Source organism: Micropterus dolomieu, linkage group LG19 (assembly GCF_021292245.1).
Source record: "Micropterus dolomieu isolate WLL.071019.BEF.003 ecotype Adirondacks linkage group LG19, ASM2129224v1, whole genome shotgun sequence".
In the NCBI taxonomy this organism is placed as follows: Eukaryota; Metazoa; Chordata; class Actinopteri; order Centrarchiformes; family Centrarchidae; genus Micropterus; species Micropterus dolomieu.
The window spans coordinates 35,022,417-35,035,117 of record NC_060168.1 but is presented as its reverse complement, the minus strand read 5'-3'; the positions used below and the strand labels follow the sequence as shown (position 1 = coordinate 35,035,117).

The window sequence follows — 12,701 nt, the reverse complement described above, 5'->3', positions numbered from 1 at the left end:
TGGTATAACAGTGTAAAGTAGTGAGCGTACAGCTGGTATAACAGTGTAAAGTAGTGAGCTTACAGCTTGTATAACAGTGTAAAGTAGTGAGCGTACAGCTGGTATAACAGTGTAAAGTAGTGAGCTTACAGCTGGTATAACAGTGTAAAGTAGTGAGCTTACAGCTGGTATAACAGTGTAAAGTAGTGAGCTTACAGCTGGTATAACAGTGTAAGGTAGTGAGCTTACAGCTGGTATAACAGTGTAAGGTAGTGAGCTTACAGCTGGTATAACAGTGTAAAGTAGCGAGCTTACAGCTGGTATAACAGTGTAAGGTAGTGAGCGTGCAGCTAAATTTATGACATTTGTTGTGTGAAACTGCCTTTTTTCTGTACAGGTTAACGCTTTATTCAATAAAGTGTGTTTCATTTTTAACTCGTTAAATATATGAAATGTCTTTGATTGTTTTGGGACTTGCCTGTCTCGATTTGGGACTTGGACTTGCCTGTCTCGATTTGGGACTTGGACTTGCCTGTCTTGACTTGGGACTTGGACTTGCCTGTCTTGACTTGGGACTTGCTGTGGGACTTGCCCGTCTCGACTTGGGACGTGACTTGAACTTGATTTAACAGTCTGTGTTGTCCTCAGGAGGCGTACTATGGGAAGGAGCTGATCCTGGCCGACAGAGATCTGGTTGAACAGGGGGCCGATGAGATCCTGAAGGACGCCGACGTGACTGACGTGGCGTTCCTGGTGGTGGGCGACCCTTTCGGGTGAGTCAAGTTGTCCACGTATCAGGTCTGAGCAGCTTGTATTGATCCCACAGAGCCGCTGTGTCAGCAGAAGAGATGGATGCGACCGCAGAGCTTCATTTCTGCACATTTCTCCCTAAAACCACCAGATTCCTCTCTGAGTTAATAACAGAGCAGTTTGCGGTCTGAAGCTCTGTTGACGTTTGTTCATGTGAATGTTGGTTCTACAGTTTACATGAAAAGAGAAGCTGGTTCTGTTTTTGTCCCACTGAAGATGAAAAATGGTGATTTTATTTTTTTTAACTCTGGTTTGACCTTGTGTGTCACCTCAGCATCTGTTCGCTGTGAGTCACTCATTGTTTCCAACGCAAACATCACTGGAGAACACGTTCCTTCTGTTTCTGAGAGGAGATTTAAAGATTTACGTCTTCAGCAGGAACCAATGGGCTCGGAGCTGAGAGACAGGAAGCCAGACAGGACTGAGAGACGGGCTGTTTGACTCCGAACGTGAGCTTTTGATGACTGAAATAAAATATAGACAACACCCTCTGACGAAAAAACTCATATCACAACTTTTCATCATCAATGCTTTTAGATCGCAGAGCAAAACATTTATGTTGGTCAGATTAATTCCATAGGACCACTTCGTTAAAGTGCGAAACGTGTAAATAAATGACCATTAAATTCAAAATGGCCGACCTCCTGTTGGGTTTAGAGTAAGGCTTCCTGAGGCTTTTTTGTAGGTCTGGATATGATTCATGGGCCTTAAAAATCTTGTACAATTTGGTGAAACATGGCCCAGGGGCTGCTCTATAGGGAGCGCTAGAGAGCCATTTTTTCACGCTCATGCACGATAACCATATGACATATACAGTTTCGCATGACTAGCATTTAGCAAAGCGAAAAATTTTGTGAGTTTTCAAGCATGTTTAAACTGCCAAAATTAGCTTCATTTGCAGAAGAGAAATAATTCCTTCAGTTTTAGGTTGTCGCATGTTTCCTGCTTGGGCCCTAGAAACAACAAACTGAACCTCTGTGGAAATGCTGAATGATTCCAGGCAGACTGGAGACTACGTGCTGCTCACAAACAGGTTTAGGTAGGTTTGCCACAGAGGTTTGTCACATTGAGTTCCCAGATACAACACGAGTCTGAATGTCTGGTGAACATCCGTCTGAACAAAGATGATATGTTGGAGAACGAAAAACCTCTCTGTATCATTTTCATACATACAAAGATTGTGAGTTTATTGTGTCAAAAAAATTGTTAAACAAAGGGATAATTCTGGTCAATACAGGAGCTGGTGTTAGCTAGCGCTAGCTGGTGTTAGATAATGTTAAATAGTGTTATAGTGCTAGCTGGTGTTAGATAATGTTAAATAGTGTTATAGTGCTAGCTGGTGTTAGATAATGTTAAATAGTGTTATAGTGCTAGCTGGTGTTAGATAATGTTAAATAGTGTTATAGTGCTAGCTGGTGTTAGATAATGTTAAATAGTGTTAGCTAGTGCTAGCTGGTGTTAGATAATGTTAAATAGTGTTATAGTGTTAGCTGGTGTTAGATAATGTTAAATAGTGTTATAGCGCTAGCTGGTGTTAGATAATGTTAAATAGTGTTATAGCGCTAGCTGGTGTTAGATAATGTTAAATAGTGTTAGCTAGTGTTAGCTAGTGCTAGCTGGTGTTAGATAATGTTAAATAGTGTTATAGTGTTAGCTGGTGTTAGATAATGTTAAATAGTGTTAGCTAGTGCTAGCTGGTGTTAGATAATGTTAAATAGTGTTATAGTGCCAGCTGGTGTTAGATAATGTTAAATAGTGTTAGCTAGTGCTAGCTGGTGTTAGATAATGTTAAATAGTGTTATAGTGCTAGCTGGTGTTAGATAATGTTAAATAGTGTTATAGCGCTAGCTGGTGTTAGATAATGTTAAATAGTGTTATAGCGCTAGCTGGTGTTAGATAATGTTAAATAGAGTTAGCTAGTGCTAGCTGGTGTTAGATAATGTTAAATAGTGTTATAGTGTTAGCTGGTGTTAGATAATGTTAAATAGAGTTAGCTAGTGCTAGCTGGTGTTAGATAATGTTAAATAGAGTTAGCTAGTGCTAGCTGGTGTTAGATAATGTTAAATAGTGTTATAGTGTTAGCTGGTGTTAGATAATGTTAAATAGTGTTAGCTAGTGCTAGCTGGTGTTAGATAATGTTAAATAGAGTTAGCTAGTGCTTGCTGGTGTTAGATAATGTTAAATAGAGTTAGCTAGTGCTTGCTGGTGTTAGATAATGTTAAATAGTGTTATAGTGCTAGCTGGTGTTAGATAATGTTAAATAGTGTTATAGCGCTAGCTGGTGTTAGATAATGTTAAATAGTGTTATAGCGCTAGCTGGTGTTAGATAATGTTAAATAGTGTTAGCTAGTGCTAGCTGGTGTTAGATAATGTTAAATAGTGTTAGCTAGTGCCAGCTGGTGTTAGATAATGTTAAATAGAGTTAGCTAGTGCTTGCTGGTGTTAGATAATGTTAAATAGTGTTATAGTGCTAGCTGGTGTTAGATAATGTTAAATAGTGTTATAGCGCTAGCTGGTGTTAGATAATGTTAAATAGTGTTATAGCGCTAGCTGGTGTTAGATAATGTTAAATAGTGTTAGCTAGTGCCAGCTGGTGTTAGATAATGTTAAATAGAGTTAGCTAGTGCCAGCTGGTGTTAGATAATGTTAAATAGTGTTATAGCGCTAGCTGGTGTTAGATAATGTTAAATAGTGTTATAGCGTTAGCTGGTGTTAGATAATGTTAAATAGTGTTATAGCGCTAGCTGGTGTTAGATAATGTTAAATAGTGTTATAGTGCCAGCTGGTGTTAGATAATGTTAAATAGTGTTAGTAGTGCTAGCTGGTGTTAGATAATGTTAAATAGTGTTAGCTAGTGCTAGCTGGTGTTAGATAATGTTAAATAGTGTTATAGCGCCAGCTGGTGTTAGATAATGTTAAATAGTGTTATAGCGCTAGCTGGTGTTAGATAATGTTAAATAGTGTTATAGCGCTAGCTGGTGTTAGATAATGTTAAATAGTGTTAGCTAGTGCTAGCTGGTGTTAGATAATGTTAAATAGTGTTAGCTAGTGTTAGCTGGTGTTAGCTATTTTTTGCCGGTCTGCTGTTGAGCTTTTTCTTCGTCGAGTCTGCGCGCAGAGCCGTGCATTTAATACTTGTGTATTGGTGTCTGCGTCGTTCTGCAGTTACACCAACCTGGTTAACTTCCTGTTAGCCCTTCGCTAACGTGAGGTAGAATGATAATCGTGCAGCTCTGATTCTGCAGCTTTTCAAATGCTCTCGACCAAATGGATCAAAACTCCTGATTGCACCTGATTTTAAAATGCATTGATTTGGTGATTATTTCTGCTACATGTTGCTCAGACACACTTTGTGCATACATTCAGCACTGTTCTGTTTGCAATGGGCAGCTCGTTCTCCTGAAGGTCCTCTCACAGCTGTCGTAGATGTGGTTGCTGTATCGTTACAGTTACTGTCTCGCTGTCTTGGGCAGCCTACACAATATCCACACAGAGGTACAGACAGTAAAGGTGATGTTGCTATAGACTAAATGAAAAATGGTACAGATATTTATAGTAGTGTTAATGGTAACAATCGTAATGTTAATGATTATAATAACAATAATAACAATAGGACTAGCAACAATAGTCGTTGCAGCAGAGGGTGTCGAGCAGGAACACGGGGGCAGCAGGTGACCCGCAACCACAGATCCAGACTCCACAGCTCCAGAGCCAGAAACACCTGCAGGAAGTGATAGGAGAGAGGAGAGGGACGAGAAAGCACAAGACTACCAGAAAGGGGAGAAGTTGTGTTAGTAACATGGTGGTGGACTAGTTTTTCTGCTTAATTTTTAGACAAGATTTTCCAGATTTTTGCAATAGATGAAAAAAGGCAGTCCTTGAAATTTGCTTAATGTGGGAGTTAAAGGACATGTCCTGATCAAAGGACACATGTCTTTGATGTGGGAGACGTGGGTTCGATTTCCACATGACACATCCACCAGTGTGTCCCTGAGCAAGACACTTAACCCCCCGTTGCTTCAGAGGCGTGCGACCTCTGACATAAACAGCAGCTGCAGGTTGCTTCGGTGGCGTCGGCTAAATGAGTGTAATTGAATGGCAGCAACTAACTTTTATTTTATTCATTCTGTTTTATGTTTTAATTAATTGTTGGAAGATGTTTTGTTTTGTCCGACTGACAGATTCAGCATAAAAATATAAATCCGAGGATCGTTTTATGATTTAAATGTTTTCTCTCCAGCTGCTGTCTGAAGGTTTGTTGTGTGTCCCTGCAGAGCCACCACCCACAGTGACCTGGTCCTGAGAGCAGTGAATGCTGGGATACCGTACAAAGTCATCCACAATGCCTCCATCATGAACGCAGTGGGCTGCTGTGGTCTGCAGGTACGACTCACCTGTGCACCCTCCCTCTCTTCTTGTGGTCACGCTGTGTCGCCGCCATCTTGTGCTTTTTTTGGGGTTAAACTTGAAATAATCAGGAGAACTGTCCTCACGTTGAGATTGATGTTCATGAAATGCAGATTTTAACGTGTTTACATCTTAAAAAAGCAGAAAATGTCTCTTACATGTTGTTTTGGGTGAAGATCAGCTGACCTGTGAGCGTTTGGCAGGTACTGGATCTGCCTGGCAGTCGGAGCTCAGGGCAAACCCCCCTCAGGGTGTCCCATCTGCTGCAGCTCCTCATGTGACCTCATCAATAACTGACCTGTCAGAGCAGCCAATCAGGGAGCAGGACCCAGCTGTCCCCACACACACAGAGCGGGCGGCAGTGTCTCCACTGGGAGGTCGTTAATATGCTAATGAGGGGCGGGCTATGTTAATGAGCTCCATGTTCCCTCCACTGGGAGTCAACTCCCGTCAGCCCCTGCTGTCTGTGGGGCTGTTACATTATGCGTAAGGCCCGCCCCTTCAGCATATGACCCGAGGGGCTGGGGGGGGGCAAATATTAATGTGAAATATTAAACAAATATTTGAAATGAAACAAAGACCAGCTGAGAGCTTCAGATTGGCTGTTCAGCAGCTGATAACAGGAAACAGCTTTGTTCTTTAATTTCCTCTTTATACACGCGCCGACCACAGAGTCATGACCTCTGACCTGTGTGTGTGTCTCAGCTGTATAATTTCGGGGAGACGGTGTCGTTGGTGTTTTGGACGGAGACGTGGAGACCAGAGAGCTTCTACGACAAAATCTGTAAAAACCGAACAGCTGGACTGCACACGCTCTGTCTGCTGGGTGAGGCACGCACACACAATCACATTTACGCTGGGGACGCTGGGGACACGCTGGGGACGCTGGGGACATGTCCCCACCACTTTTTTAAAGCATAATTTGTTAAAAAACGTTCTGAAATACAGCTTGCAGTTGAATACCAAATGAAAATGCCTTTAGAAAGGTTTATTTGCACATTAAGAAAACATGCAGTGCAATTAAAATATAGAAGAAACAAAAGTGCATCGTCCAAAAAAGGATCTTAAGCTTCAAAGAACAAGCTGCTGATTATAAAATGACCCCAAAACGTGCAGCAGCAGTCCGTAACTTTAACAACTTTTTGGCCAAGTTTCCTCCCTCTGAACATGACAAAGAGGACTAAAGCAGGCCTCAGCAGGGACGATGTTACAGGAGAAAAGTTGATCTGCAGCAGAAACAGATCTGAGAGCTGCTCTCACTTAGATTCTCTTATACTGATGTCACTTGCTGCCTGCATTTTGTTTCCTTTTACATAAATAAAAACATTTCCAGCATAAATTGGTCAGAAACTTTTACAGGAATGTGGGAAATTAATTATTCCCCCCAGAACCCCCCCCCCTGCGCTAATATATCTCAGCATTGAGGATTTCTTTAAAACATTGTTTAACGATCTTTCCGTCTCATTCTTGTGAACTTGATATCGCATATTGTATTTTCTTGCAAGCTAAACGTCTCTTCACAGGCCTATGACACAAACACACACACACACACACACACACGTTGGGATAAAACTGTTGAAATGATATTTGGGTTTGTTATTTACGTGACAGCGCTTGAACGCACCACACTGAAGCTCCTTCATCAAGTTTTTTACCCGTTATAAGCTGCGGTTTCCTCGTTTTAAATGTGTGCAAGCTGTTTCGAATGGGAATCAGGTCGCAGTCTGTTGTTCAGCATGTGTACTGCATCATATAGGCTTTGTGAAAGATCTTACATTCACTGTGGAGGACCGGGTCAGCGGGAGCTTTACCTGCAAAATCTGTAGTTTCACTTGGAAACTGGTAAAAGCATTGCACCATATGAGAAACGGTCATTCAGAGGAGGCTCTGATAAACACTTGTATAAAGTTCTTAGCGCTCTGAATGGAAGAAAAAATCCACATGAACATTAAGAACTCATCAAAATGAATTTATTGGACTTCGCTCTCTCTGTAACTCGACCATTAATTTGGATACAAACGCGGTCAAAAGGATTCCTATTGGTCATTTGTCTTGTTGAAAGGTTTATTGAAGTCGTGTTTCACCTTCGTCACTGGATCAGAACTTGGATGCAGCAGCTGGACGGTGCGTTCAGGGTCGAGCAGTTTTTCCTGGAGCACCAATAGCGTCTGTTTAATCAGAGCAGACCACCATCAATCACCCTCCACCCCCAACCCAACACACACAGACCCCCCAGGGACCCCCCCACCCCCTAAGCCAACAGTCCTGGGGGGGACCTGCTGGTGTAATGAGCCGTGTGTGTGCGTCTCAGCTGCTTCTTAATATTCATTACAGGAAATAAAAACACGTCGTCCATCAGCAGCCGTCTCGTCTCAGAGTAAAACAATTCTTGGCTCAAAGCTTAAGTTAGTTATCGAGCATCTCAGTCCTAATTTGAGTGAAGTGCAGGAATAAATCTTCAGTGTCAGTCTGAGAGCTGATTCACAATCACTGAAGAGATTTCCTTCTTCAAGAAGATTGTCAGATAAATTCACGCTGAATGGAGAAATTTATATTCAAGTTTATATTCAACACACGTTTAACCAGAAAGAATTTTAAGATGATACATTAGGATCTAGGCCTACACATTAACAACTGAAAGATAAAGTTTATCTTCATATGAGCGCCTTCTGCTCCTGTATTGCCGGCTGTTCTGTCTGATTACGGGGGGGCGTGACAGTGTGGAGCTGTAAAGGCTGTAATCGTTTCCATGACTATTCGGCTTATTGATGGTTGTGACGGCCAAAATCACCAGCACGGCTGCGTTTGTCCTGTGGCGAATACACGAAGCGCCATCTCCACCTTCAGTTGAACTGAAAACGCTTGACTGAGTAAAGTCAGTGATGAGATGGCGTCCCTCACCAACTCACTGACAAGGATTATGCCTACGCTGTCCGACCCCGTCTGATTAACTGCGTGTCATATAATTCAGAAACATTCTTCCTCTTCTGAAAGATGCACGTCTCCGTCTCCACAGCGCCATCACAGCCCTGCTGGCAGCTCCTGACCACCTGAGACACCTCTGGAGCTTCTTAAATAACTGGGAGCGTCAGAGGGATTCTCAGCTTTGAGAAATTTGATAACTTGCTTTTATTCTCAAGTTTAAAAGTCAGAGTAAATTTCATGAATTCTCAGCACTTAAGACTAAAATGGCCCTTTGAGAAGCTTGATAAATATATATATATATATATATAATATATAAATACGGGCCCTGGACTCTTCTCCGTCAGATGAATCTCTGATCGTTGGATGCAGCTGAATCACTTGATGATGATAATAATAATAATACATTTTATTTGTAACGCACTTTACATTTAAAACAAATCTGTGTTTTGATGCAGAAAAGATTTCCTCCAGGATCCTCCAACACTCTGGATTTAGTCCACAATACTACGACTACAAATACTAAATATATACTACAAGTGAAAGTGCACACACACACACACACTAAGATATACTTTATTAATATAATTAATATATATTTAAATAGTAAAAGTGTCTCTTTGATCCGTCTGAACGTCAGTAAAGTTTTTTCTTCTGTTTTTATTGACAGACATCAAAGTCAAAGAGCAGAGCATCGAGAACATGATGAGGTAAGAACCAGAACCTCCTCTGGGCTCCTCTGGGTCTCATCTGAGGTCCTGCTGATGTCATCCAGCTGTTATTTTCTGAACGTGCTTGTGGCGGTCTGAGGTGAACCTCAGTGAGCGCGTGCGGTGGCGGCAGGATGAGCCAACAGAAACACGAGTCTCAGAGCCCCGAGTTCAGTTTGACAGGCAGCTCCTCCTCCCGGTCCATTTGACCCCACATCCTTAGCTCTGATTGGCTGATGGCCACGTTAGCGGAAGGACTGTCAAGCTTTAATATTAAATCTCACAGACATTTCTAAAAACAGGATCTTACTTTAATGCCTCTGCTCAGCCAACAGGACGCGTTGGTCCAAGTTCCTGCGGTGAGATCACGAGTCCATCGCCACATTGATCTCCAGCCTCACAGAATCAGTTTAAGTGCTTTTGTGTTTCTGTCAAACGTTACGGGGTTTTCACTTTTTAAAAAAACTGTGCAGATAAATTATTAATCAGAAATACTTTATTGATCCAGGAGGAGATAGTTGTTACAGTTGCTCACTTCGCTAATTAAGGTCTTAAAGAAATATAAGTATAAAAAATAAAATGTACAAATCTAACATTATAAATGGAAAAAATATAAACATTTAAAAATATACTATATATATATATATATATAAAAACAAATATAAAAGTATCTAAAAAAATTCTACAAATATATAAATAGAAAAAATAAAAATGGAAAAACTATATCAAAATATTTTGGAAAACAAAACTACTATTGAACTTGAAAAATTTTACATTTCTTCTTCTGACCCTAAGTCCCATTAAAAAACATTAGAAACATTAGAAAGCCCTCGATATTACAATCAGTCATGCCAAAACTCAACACTGAGCAATTTGTCATATTTCATGAGGGGAAAGCTGTAAAAACGTCCTAATTAAATTAATCAGTTTGTCGTATTCTGAATACAAATTTTATAATTTGAGAGAAGTCGTTAAATGTGACACAAAAAAAGTAATTTGTAGAAAAACTTGAAAAATTACAAAATTGACCAGAAAGACAAAAGTTTGACTTAAATTGTAAAAGGTGCAGAAAAAAGTCAGAAAATATTGTCTGTGAATTAATTTAAGGATAAAGTTGATATATTTTGAAATTAGTATTCCTGCATTGTGGTTCTTTTCCTCTGCCGACCAACCAGGTTGCAGCTTCCCTCCATGTCAGTCCAGACTCATAATATTGGTAGTGTCACCTGGAAGGACTGAATACTGAATAAAGGCAGAAAGAGTATTTTTAGCATAAAGGAAGTTACTTATTTATAAGAAAATATAAATTAAAAAAACCCCACAGAAATTCCCTGAGAGTTCTTGAGATGTTTCTTCTTGATTTCAGAGGAAGGAAGATCTACGAGCCGCCTCGCTTCATGACCGTCAGTCAGGCTGCGGATCAGCTTATCCAGATCATCCAGAGGAGGAGGGGGGAGGGGGCGGAGCTAGGTGAGTGAAAGCTCTCCTCTGATTGGCTCAACAGACTTTTTATAACTGAAGCCCCGCCCACCAAAGTCACATGAAATAAATACGTTGAGGAGACGCATTTATTTCACGTTTGCTTTGGCGACGTAGACATCTGTGTCCCACCAAATGAAACGCAGGAAGTGAACAGAGTTTAAGGATGTTTAGCCTGCTGTTAGCATGATTATGCTACTGTTTGTTAGCATGCTAAACAACCCTGTGCTAATATTTAACGCAGTGATGTACTAAAACTAAAACTGTTGCTATCAGGGCTGGAAATTAACACCCGCCAAGCGCAGGTCTGTTTTTTAGCATTTAGCTAGCTAGCTACCACCGTAACGTACAGCTCTGTAACTGTGAAGGAAAGTCAAAAATGAGGCTGAAGCAGAACATAAAAATTAATTAATGAGGAGGCTTAAGCTGAATAATAAGCATCTTGTAAGTTTATAAAACAATTTACTGTTATGTCTTAAGTACATTTAATAGCAATAAATAAATTTTGCTACAAATTTCAATCTGGCATTGTCTTTAAGTTTGTATTCGACAGAAGACCTTATCTCAATTAAAAGAACTGAAACAAATGTTTACGTGATATAAAAAGGCAAGTTATTATTTTGGCCGGTGGATTTTTTCATCTAGCAGTCCTACTGGCAGGAGAGCCGAAAGTTAATTTCAACCCCTGGTTGCTATGCAGTCAGACTTGAAGCCCATGTTTCTGATTGGCTGCTAGTGGTGACAGGCCCCTCCCATCCTGCCATAAAGAGCCAATCAGCTGTTCTCAGACCAGCCTTGTTGCCCCCTGCAGGTGTGACTGAGGACACGGTGTGCGTAGGCGTGGCCCGGCTCGGCGCAGACAACCAGATGATCCGCACAGCAACGTTACGGCAGCTGGTGTCATGTGATCTCGGCGGCCCGCTCCATTCGCTGGTCGTCACAGGTCGACTCCACCCGCTGGAGGTGGACATGCTGCGAGTGCATGCAGAACCAAACGCGCTGGAACAGCTGCGTATGGTTGACAGCTCCACCTACTGCTCATAAGACCTTACCTGAACTCTAACGGCAGGTAGCAGTACAGCAACATATGTATACATAATGAATTCGGGGAAACTGTCCATGTGATGTCATCAATAAAGACGGATCAATAATCAGCTCAGAGAAACAAAATTATTTATTACAGTTGAAAAAAACTGAAACCCACTGACTTGTCATATGATTTGGTCACATGGTTTGGCACGTTAAAAACACAGTAACATCACACGGACCAATCAGTTGGCAGCAGTGATGTCACGGGGGGGAGGGGGCATCTGGACAGGAAGCGGGCTCAGATAGTCTCTGATGATGAAGGCACTTACCCAGAATGCTTTTTTCCAGTCTACAAAGTACAGCCAGAAGGAGGAGGGCGGGGTCACAGTGCCCGCCAACCGGACAGGTAAGGTTATTTAAAAAAAAAAAATGTCTGAGTTCATCCTGGATGCATTGGGCTGGAGCATCATGGGAGATCAGTCAAGTTCTTAACTGCCCAGCCCCTGATCTCAGTCTGACCCTCAGAGGTCGCCTGCAGGTGATTGGTCCCAGGTGTTCAGAGGAGGAGGAGCTTCTACATGGAAGCCTTTTCAATCTGAACGTAGAGCTGTCGAACTCCGGCCTGCAGAGACATTGAGACATCAGGTAGGTAGTGTTAGAAGCGGCAGTAACTACTAACTAGTGTTAGTAGTGGCAGTAACTAGTGTTAGTAGCGGCAGTTACTACAGTTACTACACTAGTTACTGCCACACTGTTAGTAGCGGCAGTAACTAGTGTTAGTAGCGGCAGTTACTACAGTTACTACACTAGTTACTGCCACACTGTTAGTAGCGGCAGTAACTAGTGTTAGTACTAGTGTTAGTAGCGGCAGTTACTACAGTTACTACACTAGTTAGTGGCAGTAACTAGTGTTAGTACTAGTGTTAGTAGCGGCAGTTACTACAGTTACTACACTAGTTAGTGGCAGTAACTAGTGTTAGTAACTAGTGTTAGTAGTGGCAGTAACTAGTGTTAGTAACTAGTGTTAGTAGTGGCAGTAACTAGTGTTAGTAACTAGTGTTAGTAGTGGCAGTAACTAGTGGCAGTAACTAGTGTTAGTAGTGGCAGTAACTAGTGGCAGTAACTAGTGTTAGTAGTGGCAGTAACTAGTGGCAGTAACTAGTGTTAGTAGTGGCAGTTAGTAGTGGCTGTTAGTAGTGGCAGTAACTAGTGGCAGTAACTAGTGTTAGTAGTGGCTGTTAGTAGTGGCAGTAACTAGTGGCAGTAACTAGTGTTAGTAGTGGCTGTTAGTAGTGGCAGTAACTAGTGGCAGTAACTAGTGTTAGTAGTGGCAGTAACTAGTGTTAGTAGTGGCAGTAACTAGTG

General features: G+C 41.5%; 2 protein-coding genes across 4 annotated transcripts in view; one reads left to right on the top strand and one right to left on the bottom strand.

The window, feature by feature from the left end:
* dph5 (diphthamide biosynthesis 5) overlaps positions 1-11,461 on the top strand; it is a 13,047-nt gene extending 1,586 nt beyond the window's left edge. Inside the window, exons 2-7 of the mRNA XM_046030018.1 lie at positions 628-752; positions 5,064-5,172; positions 5,902-6,022; positions 8,789-8,828; positions 10,195-10,298; positions 11,119-11,461. Coding sequence (XP_045885974.1) covers positions 628-752; positions 5,064-5,172; positions 5,902-6,022; positions 8,789-8,828; positions 10,195-10,298; positions 11,119-11,351 — 732 coding nt within the window. The 3' untranslated portion in view covers positions 11,352-11,461. The remainder of the gene's footprint in view (positions 1-627; positions 753-5,063; positions 5,173-5,901; positions 6,023-8,788; positions 8,829-10,194; positions 10,299-11,118) is intronic.
* A 2-nt stretch (positions 11,462-11,463) lies between these two features.
* The window catches only part of slc30a7 (solute carrier family 30 member 7), a 14,148-nt gene continuing 12,910 nt past the window's right edge, over positions 11,464-12,701 (bottom strand). For all 3 annotated transcript variants that reach the window (XM_046030509.1, XM_046030511.1, XM_046030510.1), the window contains one exon: positions 11,464-11,958. In XM_046030509.1, coding sequence (XP_045886465.1) covers positions 11,911-11,958 — 48 coding nt within the window. In that variant the 3' untranslated portion in view covers positions 11,464-11,910. The remainder of the gene's footprint in view (positions 11,959-12,701) is intronic.